The 17582-nt window shown below is 39.7% G+C and overlaps 1 protein-coding gene across 4 annotated transcripts in view; it reads right to left on the bottom strand.

Moving 5' to 3' along the window:
* The window catches only part of KIF26A (kinesin family member 26A), a 135656-nt gene that overhangs the window by 13376 nt on the left and 104698 nt on the right, over window positions 1-17582 (bottom strand). For all 4 annotated transcript variants that reach the window (XM_024105138.3, XM_024105139.3, XM_065593713.1 and 1 more), the window contains 4 exons: window positions 3329-3538; window positions 1312-1405; window positions 573-835; window positions 151-334 (listed from right to left, as the gene is read on the bottom strand). In XM_024105138.3, the coding sequence (XP_023960906.2) occupies window positions 151-334; window positions 573-835; window positions 1312-1405; window positions 3329-3538 (751 nt within the window). The remainder of the gene's footprint in view (window positions 1-150; window positions 335-572; window positions 836-1311; window positions 1406-3328; window positions 3539-17582) is intronic.

Genomic DNA, 17582 nt, shown 5'->3' with positions numbered 1-17582 from the left:
GACGCTATTAGCCACATCTACCACAGTTTGTGTCCGTTCTCGACTGCTTGGGGGGCTTTTTTAGTATACTGCATATTATTTTGAATCTAAATTTAAAAATATTAATTTAAAACTAAATGAATAAATCGAATTTGGAGTGACTGATCTTACTTCCTCCTTTGCCACTCTTCTCCATGCGATACTGGTAAATGTGAAGAGTGAAGAGCATATGTGAATTCCTCCTGTCTTCTTCATCGCACTCGGGTTTACTGGTACTTCTGGCAGCAATTGCAGCATCAAGGAAAAAGGCAGCTTTCTCTGCTGTCGGGGCCCTAAGCTCACTTTGGTTTTGAAGCTTGAATATAAACAAGAAAATGACTAATTAAGGCAGGGGTGAATGTTTTTTGCTGATCATACCAAGTCTCTAGGGCGATAAGAGAAACAAATATGTACACCATGGGAGTGGAGATTATATATTAAAGACAATAAAAAATTTACCATCTTAAAAATTGTCATCATCATTGTCAGATAAAAGGAAATAAAAAGCAGAGGAAAGTCAGGCTCAAAAGCCTATGTTGCGATATCCATTATACCTGGGTTCCACATATCGGATCCTCTCTCAAATAAACCCCTGGAGACTGACCATCCTGAAGGCTGCCAGTGGCTACTTCAGCTAACAAATCCTTAAGGTTTTCATCTTTGCCACTGATCTCCACAGCAGATACTCTAATAGAGAAACGAGTCCCAGTTTTTTCTTTGCGTTCATTGATTAACTTGAAGAGCCAAGAAATTGCACAGGGGATGATACCAAGGCTTTGTGTGGAGTTATCTTTGCCGATCATGGTATAAGATTTACCTATAAAGGAAAGGAAAATATAAACTTATCTTTCAAGCACAAAACAGTTTCTTCTTATGCAGCTGCCAATTTACATTATATGCCATGTGCTGTACAGATAGCTGGGGATAACAAATGCAAAAATGATTTGTATGTATTTAATTATTAATCAGTTAGTATTTATTCAATTAATTTTGCCATTTTTGTAACTCAAACCCAAAGCAAATTAATTTTTAAAAGTATCTCTGATCTTTTGCTTTTCATCATAACATGTCTCTAAAAGCTTGTTCCTACATAAGCTAATCTGATGTTACATTTTACCTTTTCAAATTAGAATTTAAGATCCCAGTGTAGAAATAAACCATGATAAGTTTGCAAAGCTAATTAAAAAGAAATTCTAATCTATTCGTATACTCCAGATTTATTGTTCCAGAAGCTGACAGTATGTAATTACCAGACTGACATAGTAATTAACTGTAACGAATTTGGGAGCTCACCAAGCTTGACATGACCAAAGCAAAATATGCAACCATCTGCACCATTCACAACAGACTGGATTACTTCGGCTACTGTTCCAGAGCATACCTCAGCCTGAAAGAAAAATTGGAGACAAATAAGTTACACAATACACTCTTTACTTCTCTCCTATATGAAAAGAATTATTCAATATTTCTGAAGCATAACCCTTTTGCCCATTTTTATGGCATTATTTCTCCTATTTTAGTAACTATGGTCCATTTTTTAAAAATAAAAGCTGCTATAACAGCCTAAAATAGTTTCCTATTCTATTATACCAATTCCCTTGGAATATCGATTCTATGACTAATGTAGCAATTGAACACTATCCAACCAAGCTTGCTGCTGGTATAATAGCTTAGCCAAGGGTTTTCAATAATAGTAACCGCTTCAGTGAAATGAAGCTAGCCAAAGAGTGCTTGTAGAAATTAAAAAGCCATTCATACTGGAGAAAAATGCATTGAAGATCCCTGAATAAGAATATTTAAGTATCTGATTTTCATTTACTATGGAAACAATAATATAATTGGTAAAGGGAATTCGCTAAATTCCCCAAGTGTACTAAAAACAGTTTATCAATGTATATAAGGATTTGAAATATATGCCATAATTTATTAAATATAGCAACTGATGGTATAAATATATAAGGCCATACACTAGAGAACAATGAAAATAGATACATGCCAGCAAATCAGCCCCTTGCAATGATATTGCAGGTGGAAGTTGGCCACTCTGATTCTAGCCACCTTGAAACAGCGGAGAAATGCCACCTCAGAGGCCCTCCAAGAGAGGGTTGAAGAGTGTGGCCCAGAGATCACAGTGAAATCCTGTCCCACCCGAAGACAACGGGAGTTTTGCCATTGACTTCAGTCAAGCCAAAATGTTACCTCATCTCCTTTTCGTACTGCATGTGCAGCACCCAAACCATCAGCAGCTGCTGTGCACAACCACCTGCACAGATTATTGCAACTTTCAGTACAAATAGACTATTCTGGTCACTAGGACTGCACTACAGGTGCATTTGCAATTGTTCTGTGCATCTATTTGAGTGAGTAGTTACACCTTTTTCTCTGCACTTACCAGACATTAGGACCACAATATGCATATTCACTTATCCAATACTGGAGATAAAAAGGATGAAAAATGTTTTTTAGACAAAATTTGTCTTGTTCATTCAAGTTGTAAGGTGACACTCTCAACATGAATTATTTGGAGTTTTCTCCTAGAGAACTATGTAAAGGTTGGTCTATGTCCAGATTTTTTTTTTAACTCTTTGTTTTAAAGCTGCTATACGTGTTTTTTCTGCTCCCATTGGGGTAGTCTTGACTACAATCTCGCCAAATATATCCCCTTTCCTTCTGTCCACGTCTGCCTGCTGCCTGTTCAGTTTCAGCTCTACTGCTGTTTTTGTGCAGAAGCACAATCCTTGCAGGGCCTGGAGAAGGGCATGCAGGATCAACAAAACAGTGAAACTGACTAGTCAGGAAGTGATGTCAAATGTGAAATGTAAAACTGAAAAAGGAGAGAAAAATAAAACTCTTCCCTGCTCTCTTTCAATTATAGTAATCTTATGGGGTTAGTTGTAACCATTGTCCCAACTCAGCAAAGCACTAAACTTTAGGCACATGCTTAAATCTGACCCTAGGTAGCAAAGCACTGAAGTCAATGGGGTTGTACTCCTAATCCTGTTGATTTAAAAGGGGTTACAACACAGTCAGTTAAAAATGTAAATTTCAAGTCAACTGTGCCTTTAAGCAGCACTAAAAATACAGGGAAAGTATTCATTCAGCACATTTATCTCCCTGGATATAGCTTCACTTCTGGGCTAAATTGAAACAGTGTGAGAGTTTACCCACTGTCTATTAATTACCATGTTTTCCAAGGAATTATACTAACTCATTCACACAAAATTCCCCAGAAGCAATAAGGAACTCTTACATGAATTAAATGGTGTGCCCACGGGAAGAATTGTTAGAGTTATATGCTTATCTCCAGTACCTGAGAAGCATCCTGAGGGAATACTGCATCAAAGGCAAACATCTTTGGGACAGCAACAGTTCCTCTCCTGTGACCTAAGTTGGATGGTCCACTTGCAGATGGATCGTAAAGAGTGATTTGCTTTTTTCGTGGATCTACCTTTAGAAAAGACATGGATTCGGACGTGTCATGTGGTCCTTGAGAGGGACAAATTCTCACCATCACCTTCACCTGCAAGTAGTTACAAGGGAAATGACAGCTTTAGTTCCTACTTACAGCTAATGTAAATAATTGCATAGTATCCCATCCCCCAAACTGTTCCCTGCTCCCAAAACTTGTACATTTTTTAACAGTTCTGTGACTAAGAATGACTTCTCCATATACTTACAGCCAGATTTTCAGCACTGGCTTCCACTCTTGTGCCTGCAATGACTTTATTTTAAAAGAATGCATTTTCAACTTTACCAAATAGATGTCTAATGATGGATCTCCTGACAAAGAGATCATGAACAGGATACAGAAAGCTTCTCAGTCATTAGGAAAGCTACGTAACAAAGTCCTGAAATCCCACAAAATATCACTCTCAACAAAAATAAAACTTTGGAATGCTTTTGTGCTCACATCTCTCCTCTACAGCTGTGAGACCTGGACACCATACAAATGGAATATCAAACAGCTAGAGGCCTTCCATATGTGGTCTCTGCGCACCATTATGGGGATCCGCTGGCAGGACAAAATTACCAACCTGGAGGTTCTCCAAAAGTCAAATGCCATAAGCATCGAGGCCATGCTGATAAAAGCCCAACTATGCTGGGTTAGACACATCATTAGGATGCCTGAATATTTTCTATGGAGAATTGGCACAAGGACATCGGAATCAAGACCACCCCAGAAAGTACTACAAGGACAGCATCAAAAACAGCACACACTTCAGTGCAATAAAACCAGATGATCTTGAGAAGGCTGCATTAAATAGATCAGCATGGCAACACACAGCACTCAGAGCTTTTCAAGCCTTTGAAGAGGACAGAAATAATCGATTGTTAGCTGCAAGGGAAAAGCATCATACTACTGCTATAGCGACCAAGATGGTCACCAATTACTTTGTCTGCCCGATCTGCATGTGTGTCACGCTTTGGACTTCAGAGTCACTCCAGAATCCATAAAGAGAGCATGAAAATGCCATCGTCAAACCTATGTACCACACACACACACACACACACAACCCCTGATTTGCAGGCACAATCAATGCTCGATGAAAAACTGTGTCCACAGAAAAGGAGAATGTGGCAAGATCCTTTTGTAAATCAGGACCTTAATGTTCACAAACTTTGTGACCTGATGTATTAACAAATCCTTCCTGAACCGCTGTTTGAAGAAACCAAGAATGAAACAGAATGTTGTATGAAAGAAGTCCTGAAGTTCTCACTTTCTCTCCTTCTAACCACTGACATATCTTAAGTCCAATTCCTCCAATACAAAAGTGCTGTTGCTGTAACCCACATGGCCAGATGCCTTTCGCAGCTATAACTCATTGCTAAGGTCTTCACTGGCGGCCAGCAGGGTTATTGTCACAGCACAGCTAGGACCACTTTTGAGCCAAAGGCATCAAAGGAAGGAAGGAAGGAAAAAGAAAAAAATGTCACAGCTCCAAACCTTGAAACCAACCCACTAAAAGGGTATTTTCTAATGCTATAAATGCTTGGCTCCTATATGCAACATTCTAAGGGTGGAGTGTATTTTTAGTCAAGACAACTCAGACACTTAGGTTGCAATGTTCGAAAGCAACTAAGGGAGTTAAGTGCCCAAATCCCATTGAACTTCAGTGGCAGCTGAACACTTAACTCCATTAGGCTCCTTGATAAGCCCAGTCTTAGTATGAAACACCAGGGTCCCAATGTTCTGCTGCCCAATGTCAGTCCAAAGTAGACGTGAAACTTTACCATCCTGCTCTGATGGTCTTTTACATGCACTTTGAACAGGTATAAATGACTACACAAGATGCAGGGCAGCAGGCCCTAGATCTTCAGTGCGCCACTGTCTAGCAGATTCAAACTTAGAGAAGTGACATGCTCCACCAGTGGGACTCTATGTACATTGTGTGACATGTTTAAATTATAAGCAGAATGGTAGTGTTATGTCCTAATCCAAGTACAGGAAAATCCTGCCGTGTATGAGATACCACTGCTGGTCAGCGTTTAATTCTACACTATGGAACAGATCCTGAACTGGTGTAAATTGTCATAATGCCATTGAAGCCAATGGAGCTAGGACAATTTTCACCATCTGAGCATCTGTCCCCAGGTGCCCAGTTGTACAATGGGCATAAATCCTGAGCCTTCTCCACTTCAAAACACCCATTGACAGTAAACAAAAACCAAACACTTCTCCTTTTAATTATCCATACAGAGTCCGGGTATAACAGTCTGTTAGCAACCATTCCACTATGAATCAAAGAGCCGAAATATCTACCTGATCAACCATCCAAAATACATACCAAGCCAAATATAGCACACACTTGTAACCTGCTGATTTGACTCCGATATAACACCAGGACAGCTTTGAATGGTGGGTGGGAAAAGGAAGTCAAACTTGTGGAACTCTGACTGGGGATATTTCTAACGTTCGACAATTGTTTGTTGACTTTAACCTTAGCTTTGCATTTCCAGGTTTTCCAACACTGGTTTATTACAACCATGGTGTTCTAATAATGTTAACAAATTATGTCGATTTATAAAATTAGCATAGGTTCTTTTTGTCTTTTTTTTTTTTTTTTTTTAGTTTTCGGCTCTTATTATTACATTTGTTCTATGTAAACAGCAGTTAACCCCAGCCCTTTCCCCTTTCATTCAAAGAAATAACAGCCAAAAAGAAAATGAACTGCCATTCCAGGGTTATTTCAATTGATGCTGAAACAAAACACAAGGGCCGGATTATGCCTTTAAAACACTCATTTGTGCTGGGGGCAGCCCAGAGCTTCAGTATGGATTGCAGCGTAGAAAAGCACCCAAGCAGTCCAATATGCAGGAGAACTGCGCAGGTTGTGCCATTATTTAGGATTGCAGTGCAAGGACAGGAGGGAGGAGGGATATAGCCTTGTCCCCTATGAGGTGTAGACAGGTAATCCAAACCCATGGGATTAATGACAGACTTGGTTAGACACATCCCTAAGTATCCCGCTGAATAGGGCCTGTGTCCTTATTAACTGTGGCTAAGGTATTTTGGAGGTTGCGTTTAGATGCCCTGCCGTGCAGTTTTGTTTTGCATAGCACAATCAGTTCAGAACGCTAAATTGCATGAGGCACCCCTGTATACTCAAACAGGGGTGTTAACATCCATTTTTGGCATCACAGGAAATATTTTTCAAAAGTTAGCCCTGAAAACTTTCCCCTATTTCTCCAAAGGAACGAAGAGATTAAAAAAAAAACAAAAAACCCAACACCCTATTTACAGGCCCTTCAAGTGAACATTACACGAGGCTTCATGGAGGGGAATATTGCATCCTCCGAACACGTTAGCCCTGGTAAGTGGTCTCCTGATCTCAATGCTTTGCTTTCTTCTCTCTTTGGTACTGATCTGAATATGAAAAGACAGTCCTAGAAAATAAGCGAACCTTAAAATAAATGAAACAGCTGCTTCAAAAGGGAAAGTGCATTACAGGTGACAGCTTCAAGGCTGATTCCCCATAAAAGCTGCATGAAGCTAGCTTTGTGTGCTAGAGTGCTTCCCTCAACCTTGACATATCACCAAGATGTTCAGTAAATAACCTTCTTGATGAAAAAAAAAAAAAATCCAAAACCAAAACCACCACACTTCAAAATCACTTGATTAAAATGAACTTTAAAATGTATGCTGTTTTCAAAATGCATCTATAAACTGTACTTTCCTTTCTCTCGTAGACCTATTATTAGATTATCACAGGAGGCGCTGGTATAAAAGGAAAATTGGTTTGCTCATGACCTTAGAAGCAAGTCCCCTTCAGTAGTAGCATGGTTAGTCCCTAAACAAACAGTTTCACCCTCAGAAAAAGCTACATGCATCAAGTCAGCCTTTCAAGTCCATCTCTCTGGAGCCAGAGGATACTGAAATCTCTCACCATAATGGATCAGATTCTACGTCTATCTGGCCTCCAGGGTCATGTTCATTTTTAAAGTGAAATTAAACTTTCAAGAGAAATTGAGGGGGAAGGTGCCCTCTTTTTTAGTGTTTTGTCTGTAACAACTGGGTTTGTGTGTGTGTGTGTGTGTGTGTGTGTGTGTGTGTGCAGAAAACTATTGACTTCAGATTAACCACATCTTCCTATTCCCAGGTACATCTGAATCCAAGTGACAGCTAATGTGATTGTCTACTTCAGCTATGCTTTACTCCAGCTATGTCTTTCCCATCACTGTTGAAAGATCATACACCTGAAAATGTAGGGCTAGACTGTGTAACTCTTACTCATGTGGGTGAGCCCATTAACTTCACTGGGGAGTAGAAGAGAGTTGCTCATGTAAACACTCGCCAGCATGAGCAAGGACTGCAATAGTAATGGACCAGTCACATGGGAGGCAGGGGTTCATGGCTAATCTTGGATGCAGGCATGTGTTTCTGGGAACATCACAGAACACTTTGTTGCTACATGTATCTTTCTCCATGTCCTCTAGTTTAGGACCCGCCTTGTGTGACAAGGTCCATATTCTCAGCTGCAAGGGTTGTGCTAGGATACAGATGTGGGTTAAGAAGGAAGAGGAATACGATATTAGAAACAAAGGAAAATAATGCTATCCTGACTGCCTAGCATAGGAGTCCTTCAGCATCCCCACATTCAACTTCTCACAGACTGTTCCTCCTGAGATGCCGCTCAGGTATTCTTTGTGCCCATTTTCCTGGAGCTCAGATACTGCAGTGATAAGGGCCATGTAGAATAACAGGAGGCACAATGCGAATCAGCACAATGTTACATGGTTTCATATAACATCTCAGGCCCAGATTCAAGGGACTGAAGGTCAGGAGCAGGTTTATGTCAACCTACCTAGAGACCTGTGTGGTCATTCACAGGCATATTGCAACCCAGAGGTTCACAATTACTGGTCTACCTAAAGTACAATTCTTTATTGTGTAGGAATATGAGTTTATGACATGCAAGATCTAGGAGCACTAGAAAGGCAGCATACTCCTTGCTGTAAGGATTAAGTCCATTGAATCTCTCTTGTGTGACCCCCCCCTCTGACTCTCCTGGGAACAGCATGCTGTGCTCTGGAGAGAGCCACTTCCAGTGGAAAGAGAGTCATCTAGACGTGAGGGCATTGGGTGGGGAGGATTAAAGAAAATAACACAGGAAGAAGGAGCTTGGCGGCCACAAAAAACATTTTGACCCATAAGTAGAAGAGTGGATGATACCCCGACAATCCAAGTTCATTGCCTCAGAGCTAAACATGACATCATGAGGTCATAGCCTGCCCAATCAACTGGAGTGAAGGAGAAATCCACGTTTCAGTACCTGAGGCCATCAACACCCAGAAAAGTAAAGCAAATGCATAAACAAACCAGAAGTTTGAAAGCAACTGCACAAATACAGCAATTTTAACTAGGAAAAATGTGATGTACCATCTTTCAGCACAAGATACATACTTTCATAATTCATTAATCCCTTAGTCCATAAATGGGCAATCCTGGTTATGCACACTGATGGCTGAGCAAATGTAGAAATGGAGCAATCATACCTGCAATACAGTCAAATGCATTTATTCACTTACAAAATTAAATATTTTCACAAGAGCGGTGATTTAATGCTACCTTGATGCAGCAGTGACTTGCATACCAAACAAGTAGGTGAGTTAATTTAAAACTAACTAGAGTCAAGTGCACCAGCATTCATTTCAGGCTCTGGAATTACACCCTCGATGTACACTATAGAGGCTATAATGGGGCTCTCGTCTAGCTATAAAGATATTAACTACCAGTAGCACACTGGATGGAACAGTAAAAATATGAGAGAGTCAGTGAGTCTAGAAATGGGATAGCGGGAACAAGTAGGAAGGGAAGGAAGTTGGTCTGAAAGAGAAAAGAAGAGACAAAAGGAGAGACAACAACAGACAGAGAAAAAAGCAGAAGAGACAAACACACAAGATAAGAAAGACAAGATATATTGGCTCCCGAAACTCATTTCAGGCCCCAGAAAGTGGCTCAAACAAGGAGAGAGAGCCAAGCCCCTGAGCAAAGATGAGGACAATAAAAATAATGTGGGAATGCTAATTTATTCCCATAAAAAACTATTTTACACCCCACTCCCTTGCAGTACTCACAATGACCACACAAACAGCAGACAAAGGTTGCTGCAGTTTCAGAGCCTACCCTATAGGAACACATAGAACAATCTGTGATTTTGCCAACTTTATATTCCTTTAAATGAAGCATATGTTGACATTTTCACTCATATGGTAATGCTGCTGAGGTTTTAACGTTTCTAGTGGCTTCCTTTCTTTCTCTTTTCCTTTCTTCCTCTTTATAAAAAGTATGGCACATCACATTTAACTGTTCTCTTCAGTGTCACGGAGTAGGAAAAAAAGTTATAAGTTGGATACAAATATATATCTAGAGAGAGATGGTGTCAGTATTGGCTATGTGGCCAGTTGCAATGATTGCACGAGGAATAAGAATTGGGAGGGGGTGGGGGTTGTACCTTCATTTGATTTCTACAAACAACCCTAAAATAAAATACACACATAAAACACCAATACACATCCACATAACAACTCATATTTTTCTTTAAGCATGAAGCCTTCTGTATCATGCAAATCAGTCAAGTATCTTGTTAATGAACTGGCTCTGATCTCGTAGGTTTTGAACACCATGGGTTAATATTAAAACTGCTGAACTTTCCAAATTCATGTTTCTGCGGGAATCAGGTCAGCAGAATCGCTGAAGGAAATCCTATTAAAATCAAAAGTGTTTGGGAAAAGAAGATGATAAACATATCCTGAATATGCCACAGGAGATGAAGAATTTAACCACCAAATAAATAAATAAATTGGAAAGCCCTGGAAATGGGTGGCATGAGGTCAGGGTGTGACTGCCCCAGGCACGACGATGGGCGGGACTGTAAATGTCAGTGGCTGGGGTGGGAGAAGGATTCATGGTAATCAGGGATTTGTTTTTTTTTTCCTTAACATTTATCTATTTGTCAGCCTACTGTAGGAGACAGGGAAAAGAAAGGTTATCAAAGCAAACATCTGCAAGCTGAAATTCACTCACTTCTACCACGTAAGGGCAAATAAAGTGGAAGGATGCTGAAGTGTGCAAAAAAAAATGTTAAAAAGGCTGTTTTATGCATGTACAGCAACAGATTTAAGGGAGACTTGTAAGTAGACAAAGGCTGACGGCGGCTCAATATTCAAGCTCCATAGAGTTAGAGAGAAACAACCCACCCGTGTAGATGACAATGCTAGCTCTCGTATAGCCTGATATACTGCCTTTCATATGAACACATTTGAATGGTTATAGACACTACACCCAAATGTTGTTGATGCTTTTGGGAGAGAGACGCCTGAACCAAAACTCTAGATCTGAACATTCTTGAACTTTGAGTGGATCAGAACGAGACTCATATTTTACAGTTCTGAACCAAAACTAGGAATCCAAAACATCCCTGAGTTTTGCAGTATGGGCCAATTTCTAAAGAGTAGGTCATATCCACAGGTTAATCAGATCCACGGATACAGGGCCAGGTAGGGCCCCAACTACTCCTCTGTTCCTGCTCTATGCTGAGGAGTGCCTGAGGGAACTTTGTGTAGCTATGCATAGTTCTCAATGCAGGTCTGTGCCTCAATGGCATGACTGAACCCACAGTGTGAAATAGGATACCAAGGTCACATTATGTAGAGAACAGTTACACATGGGGAATTAGGGAGGCTCTGGGAGTGTGATTTGTTTGTTTTATGGCAGGTAGGAGAGTTATGAGTCTTAGACCAGAGGGCAAAACTGAGTCTTGAGGCAGTTTCCAAAGAAAGTCAGGTTGGTTCTTTCAAGTGTAGAGGGAAAGGAATCTGCCACCTGCTTGAGGAGAGACAGGGAAGAGGAGCAGAAAAAAGCCCCACATTCAAGAAACCCAAAGAGTGGGCTGGAAAATAGAAGCAATGTGGTTGAACACATGCAGTGGGACAATTCAACGAAGTGTCCTGAAGCTTATCAGGGAGAGTCTGTACTTGATTCCAGAATGCACAGGGATCCAAGAAAGAACTCTAAGGCAGTGTTCTGACTTCCGGGCTTTCCTTTGTGTTTGAAACAGACTGGAGCTGGAAGTTAGGCAGGACACAAAAGAAAGGAAATACAGCAACTGAGACAAAGGAATGGTGGGTAAGAATGGTCAAGACGGTGTTGAACATGGGAAATATTTCTACGTGGCAGTAGCAGATTAACAGGCATAGAAGAAAGAAAAAGTCAAGTCAAAGCTCTAGGGTTTCTGAAAGTAGGAGTGAATATGAGATTGGTGCCCTGGGTCGAGATGGAGTTTTGTCTGAGGCTGCTCATCTTAGCAATCAGTAGGGTATATATTTTGGATATTCTAAGTTGAAGAAAGATAACTCAAAGCCATATGCTGACGAGATATGAAGCTGGTAGAAATCGAGGATGAAGATGCATCAGTGCAGGCATTCTCATCCCAATAGAAGTGATGTCCAAAGGTGAATTCAGAAAGAAAGGTGCCAACTGGGATGGAAGAGATAACAGAGCCAATAACACAATCCTAAAGAGCATTGTAACAGACAGATCGAATAGAAGAGAATTACCCACTGCCAGTCATGAAAAAGGATTTATTGGACAGATAGGAAAGAGCAGAGGAAGAAGATATTCATGACCCCATTGAACTGTGCCACATGATCAAGCAAGATGGCAAGGCTGAACTGAAATCAAAGAGGGAGGAAAGACGGCATCGTGGCTAAGACACAGAACTAGGAATGCTGGACTCCATTTCCAGGTCTGCCACAGACTTCAAGTGTGTCCTTAGGCAATGACTACAAAATATACAAGTCAGGAGAGAACGACGCCATTATTTTTCCAGATGACCAGTAAGAGGTACCAAATATTTCACGCGTTTAACCTTAGGGCGATGTACAAGAAAAAACAACATTAATTCTCTGAATAACCAGTTTGTTCATTGGTAATGTGAATACAAAGGGAATTAAGACTCCGATTCAGCAAAATATTTAAGCACATGCATAACTTTAAACATGTGCATAATCCCTTTGAAGTCAATGGATCTACCATATTCACATGTTTAAAGTTATGCATGTGCTTCAGTGCTTAGTTGGACTGAAACCTACAGAGATGTTGAGTTTAAAATTAAACAAAACAAGAAGGAAAAACAAAGAAGCATATGCTAAAAAGAATTATAACATTTTGGTATATGAGTTTGCAGTTCCAGCCCTGGCTATTAAAATGAGCTTTGAACATTTTATTAGTCTATATTTCAGGAATTATACTGGCATTAGACTGGAATCTATTCTAGAAATTTTGGTGATGCGCGGCATGATCACGGTATCATAATCCTTAAAATGAACAAGCAATTTGGTCTTTAGCAATAAACATCATTATACCATATTTGAACAGTCAATATATATTCCCTGAGAACTTGCATTCATAACAGGCACTGTCCAGAAAAGGAAGTTAATTTGTTCAATGTTTTCAGAATGGTGGGTTATAGCAAATTAATAGAATGAAGTTATTTATATATACACCATTCTGAATTAAGATTTCCCACCAAGAAATTACACAGAATTCATTACTGGCCATTTTCCAATGAAATTGCTTATTTTTCAACTACTGTGTAAATGAAATTACAAAAGTCTTAGTTCAGAGCCAATATTTTTCATGGATTTAATTGTAACTGACAGATATACAACCCTTACAAAATTGGTTTACTGTGGGTAGTTCTTACAAGCCTTTCATATACTGCCACTACCATTATATAGCAAATTTATATGCAAAACTGCTATGCTAGCATAAACTATTTAGCTCCCTTGGGAGAACCTAAAAAAGCACTTCTATATTGTACTCCTTAGAAAATGGCCTCTATTAAGCAAGAATTGATTCTATATTCCCAGATGATACTACACAAAACTATTCCATTTTTAAACATGGGAAAAAAGAAAGAAGTGTATTTTTATATACATTTCTGCATTGTGTTTAATATGTTCCTTCAGCAGGGATCTGTATGTCATGGGTTCTACAAAATTGCATACATAGACTGAAAACTTTTTAGTAAGACATATGATGTATATTGGAAATAACACTTTAGTCATTAGGAACAAGCAGCAATAAAGATGGCAAAATTAAGTACCTATTTGTTATTCATCATCCACCTATCGTAAGAACAAGTGAATACTGTATACTGTACACTTAAGAAAAGTCTACATCATCAATAAATCATGTTAGAGGTACCTTGACTATAGGTTCAGAAAAAATATAAATGAAAGTAAATGTCTAAAGCAAATAAAAAATGAAGGAAAATATGAATATGCCTTTCCAAGACACCAGTTTGGGAATTCAAATTCTCCCTCTTAATGCTCCACATCAATTGTCTCATATAGAAGAATTCTGTCATTCTAACATAAAAAAATTGACAAGATCTTTGGAAGAGACAAGCACTTAAAGTTGCTCTTGTAAGTGATGCAGTATTATAAAGAGTGTGTTGAACAGAACCCCGGAAAAAACATTTTGCATGAAAAAGGCTTCCTACCACACTAAAGAAAAATAACAAATTAGAATGCTATGCAGCAGCCACTGTAAAAAGGATGTCTTTTTAATACCACAATATGATAAATTATCTTAAGTAGCACATTAATGTCAGAAATTGAGCATAATCTAACTTCTTTCCAGTGACAATATTAAATGGCTTTCAGACATCTTTCCCACTATTCTGACATTAAATTTAATAACACCCAGTGAGACCACAAAAATGATTCAGTTAAAAGAATCATACTGCATAGGATCATTGCCTTTTAAGCAGGATTCAACTAAATGATTTGGACTCTGGTGTTTTCAGGCAGATTCATGGGTAAGATATATAATTTGCTACATAACATTTTTCAGTAGTGAATGGAGTTCTGTTCAGAATACAGTATGCCATTTGCAATGGGATTTTTTGTGCCTGGGAGGAGTAGATGATTGCTTATTATACTAAACATAGGTCCCAAGGAAATCCTTCCGTTATAACTTAAGAAAGTTTAAACTTTTCCTCCACCTGACATTATTGAAAATTCAAGCCACTTGTTAGCACCTATGGCAATGTGTAAAATTTTACACTGTAGTACAGAAACATATTGGGCCAGCTATCTCTAAACAAAAGACTTAGATGTAAAATCAGGGATTTGCATTCTGGGGCAGATTCACATGCTCCAGCTGAAACGCCGATGAACAGGGAGAATAGATGGTTTTGGAATGGAACAAAAGATACTCCTAAGGCAATGTCTATGCTGCAGCCAGGAGAGTGCCTCCCAGACTGGGTAGACAGACACGCGCTCTCTCTGCTCGACATAGCGCTTTAAGAAGAGAAGTGTGGATGTTGCGGCATGGACAGCAGCACAGGCTAGCTGCCAGTGGGTCGGGCTTGTACTCAGGCAGCTGGCCCACGTCACTGCCTGTACCACAAAGTCCGCACGGCTATTAATAGTGGGCTAGGTTGAGCAGAGCTAGCACGTGTCTCTGTATCTGCGCTGGTTTCCCCTTAGAGAACACTGGAGACAATGAAGACAAAACGGAAATTAAAATGCTTTTTAAAGTATTTGAAATTTGCTTTAATAAATAATTTACAAGTAGTACTATATTCAATCCACACAAAGCCCACATATTGCCATCAGCCCATAGCAGAACTCCCACTCATGTGAATAGGAGCAATGTAGTTGGGCTGAAAGAAAATTTCAACCTTTAGGCCAAATTCTCAACAGCTGCCTCTCATTCTGCACCTAAACTGAGCTAACACAGCTTACTCAGCACTCTGGGCTTCTCATCTAATTCTCCATACACACATGCTCACATAAGATCAGTGGTTTTGCTGAGCTTCCAAGGTTTGGGGAACCTCTCCCCCTCTCCAAAAACTCCATCAAGCCAACCAGCAAAAGGACCCTGCTCAGTCATGAACGATGGGCCCAAGCAGTTAGATTCTACAATACGACAGTCAGTACAGAAAAACCTAAGATAGACATTCAAGCTTTCATTAAGCAAAGCACTTAAGCATGTGCTTAATTTAAGTCGCTGCTTAAGTCCCACTGACTGAAGCCCCAATTCAGGAAGCACCCCTATTCATGATTACACATAAACACAAGCTTAACTTTGAAGCCAATGAATGGGACTTAAGCACCCACTTAAAGATAAGTACATGCTTAAGCACTTTGCTGAATTGAGGCCTCAGCCACCAGGGATTTTCCATGCTAGGCATGACATAAAATATTGGTCAGTTTTGGAAATACACAATCAAACAAGGAATTTAAAGTCCAGATGTTGATATTAAATTATCTATTTAAAAAAATTTTTTAGCCATCTTGGGGTACAGTACATTTTGCTGTAACAGTGGTAAATATGCTAATGTGAACCATTACTACCTTTCCAGTACTCCTGCAACCCCCTACAGTTTTGAAGTTTAAAAAGCTAACCTTTCTCCTAGCTCAATCACAGAGCTAAATTTCATCTGACAAGATAATTTAGAGATACATACACTTGGGGGGGCAGAAATTCTTGCAACTTGTAATATGTTTCTTTAGTTCTTTCTGTCCTTTATCAGAAGTATCTCACCAGGAAAAAAATACTAAGCAAAAAATACAATGAATGACCGTCATTTAATTATTATATGCTTGATTCACTGAAGAACATATGTTTAGATTCCATGCTGTTCATAAGACCAAAGCAGCTGATTCTTCTGAATGTCTGCAGCAAAGAAGCAGATATGTTTTGTAATTATTAAAGTGTTTCTTCGTAAATTATAGTCAACAGCATTTCTTACACTGCAGCTCTCATGGTGAATGCTAAGACGGCATCACAGTAGCAACACCTTGAACTGTGGTCTCGCCTGAACTCATTAGCTATAGCAAGGTCAGGCATGGTCCACAGTGGGATGACATGCCTACAAAGAAAAACACAGGTGCTGCACAACTGATGTGGGAAAATCAGAATTAAAAATACTCTAGAATGGTGCTAGAGGAACCTATGTTGATGTGTTTTGAATGAGACATAAAACCAAAGCCCTGGCTACTTGAGGTCACTGAAGGGCAGGGATGGTTTGACCTGGACGAATTAGGTAATTACAATGCATCAAATTCATCCCTGGTTTAGTCACAATGACTTCATCGTGGATGATCTGCCCCATTTTCCCTACCTTAAAATGTTCTCCTGTGGTTTCAGCTGGAGAAACAAAGAATCATTTTGCCTCCTAAATATCAGTGGGTACTATCAGTGCCAACTGACAGCCATGTTCCGCCCTACAGGTAGCTGTAATTTTTATGCTAGTTGAATTAGCGTTCTATATTCAAAGCAACATTTGCCTGTCCCCTTTGACCCGCATATGCAGATTCCTACTACACATTCTGAACACAGAACTCCCACTGAGGTCAGTGCTGAATATGATCTGTCTATACTGTTACACGACTTAATATCAAAGCGAAAATGTACTGTATGGCAGAATATTGCACTGGAACCTGGGGGAAGTCAGGGAACGTGGACTAGAGCTCGTAGGTCTGTTTTCCATCTCTAATTTCTGAGAATCGATCTAAAATCAAAAGTTTTAGCCACACTGTTTTCATTGAATCATGTAAATAATGGGTCCAATCTTGAACCTGTCCCTTCCACACAGAACTCCTATTAGCTTTCCATCAAAGACCACAATACAGATATTACAATTTAATATTACGTTGCTAACATTCTGATCATAGTATTACAGGGCTTCTAATAGTGTTTTTTGTTTGTTTGTAAGGGAAACATAGGTTTTGCACATTACTTTCCCCAGTGAAAATTCACATTGGTCTGTTACAGGACACTCCCCATGCAGGGAGTTGGCCTTTTCTGTACACGTCTGGCTTGTGTTTAAATTATTCAGCCTGAAATGCAAACATTTGGTTTTCAACTTACAGATGCATCTTATCCACTGTGGGTGGGATCTTGCAATGTACAGAGCACCTCCTGGAAGGTACTCGGCACCCTCAACAACCACTGAAGTTAAAAGAGCAAAAGGCAACTCAGTCAAGACTAACAGTACGAAACAAAATAGCACCAAATTGGGGGTGGGGAAGTAAAGCGCTGCTCCAGC

This window comes from Chrysemys picta, chromosome 4 (assembly GCF_011386835.1).
Source record: "Chrysemys picta bellii isolate R12L10 chromosome 4, ASM1138683v2, whole genome shotgun sequence".
In the NCBI taxonomy this organism is placed as follows: Eukaryota; Metazoa; Chordata; order Testudines; family Emydidae; genus Chrysemys; species Chrysemys picta.
This window is presented reverse-complemented; position numbering and strand designations above follow the sequence as displayed.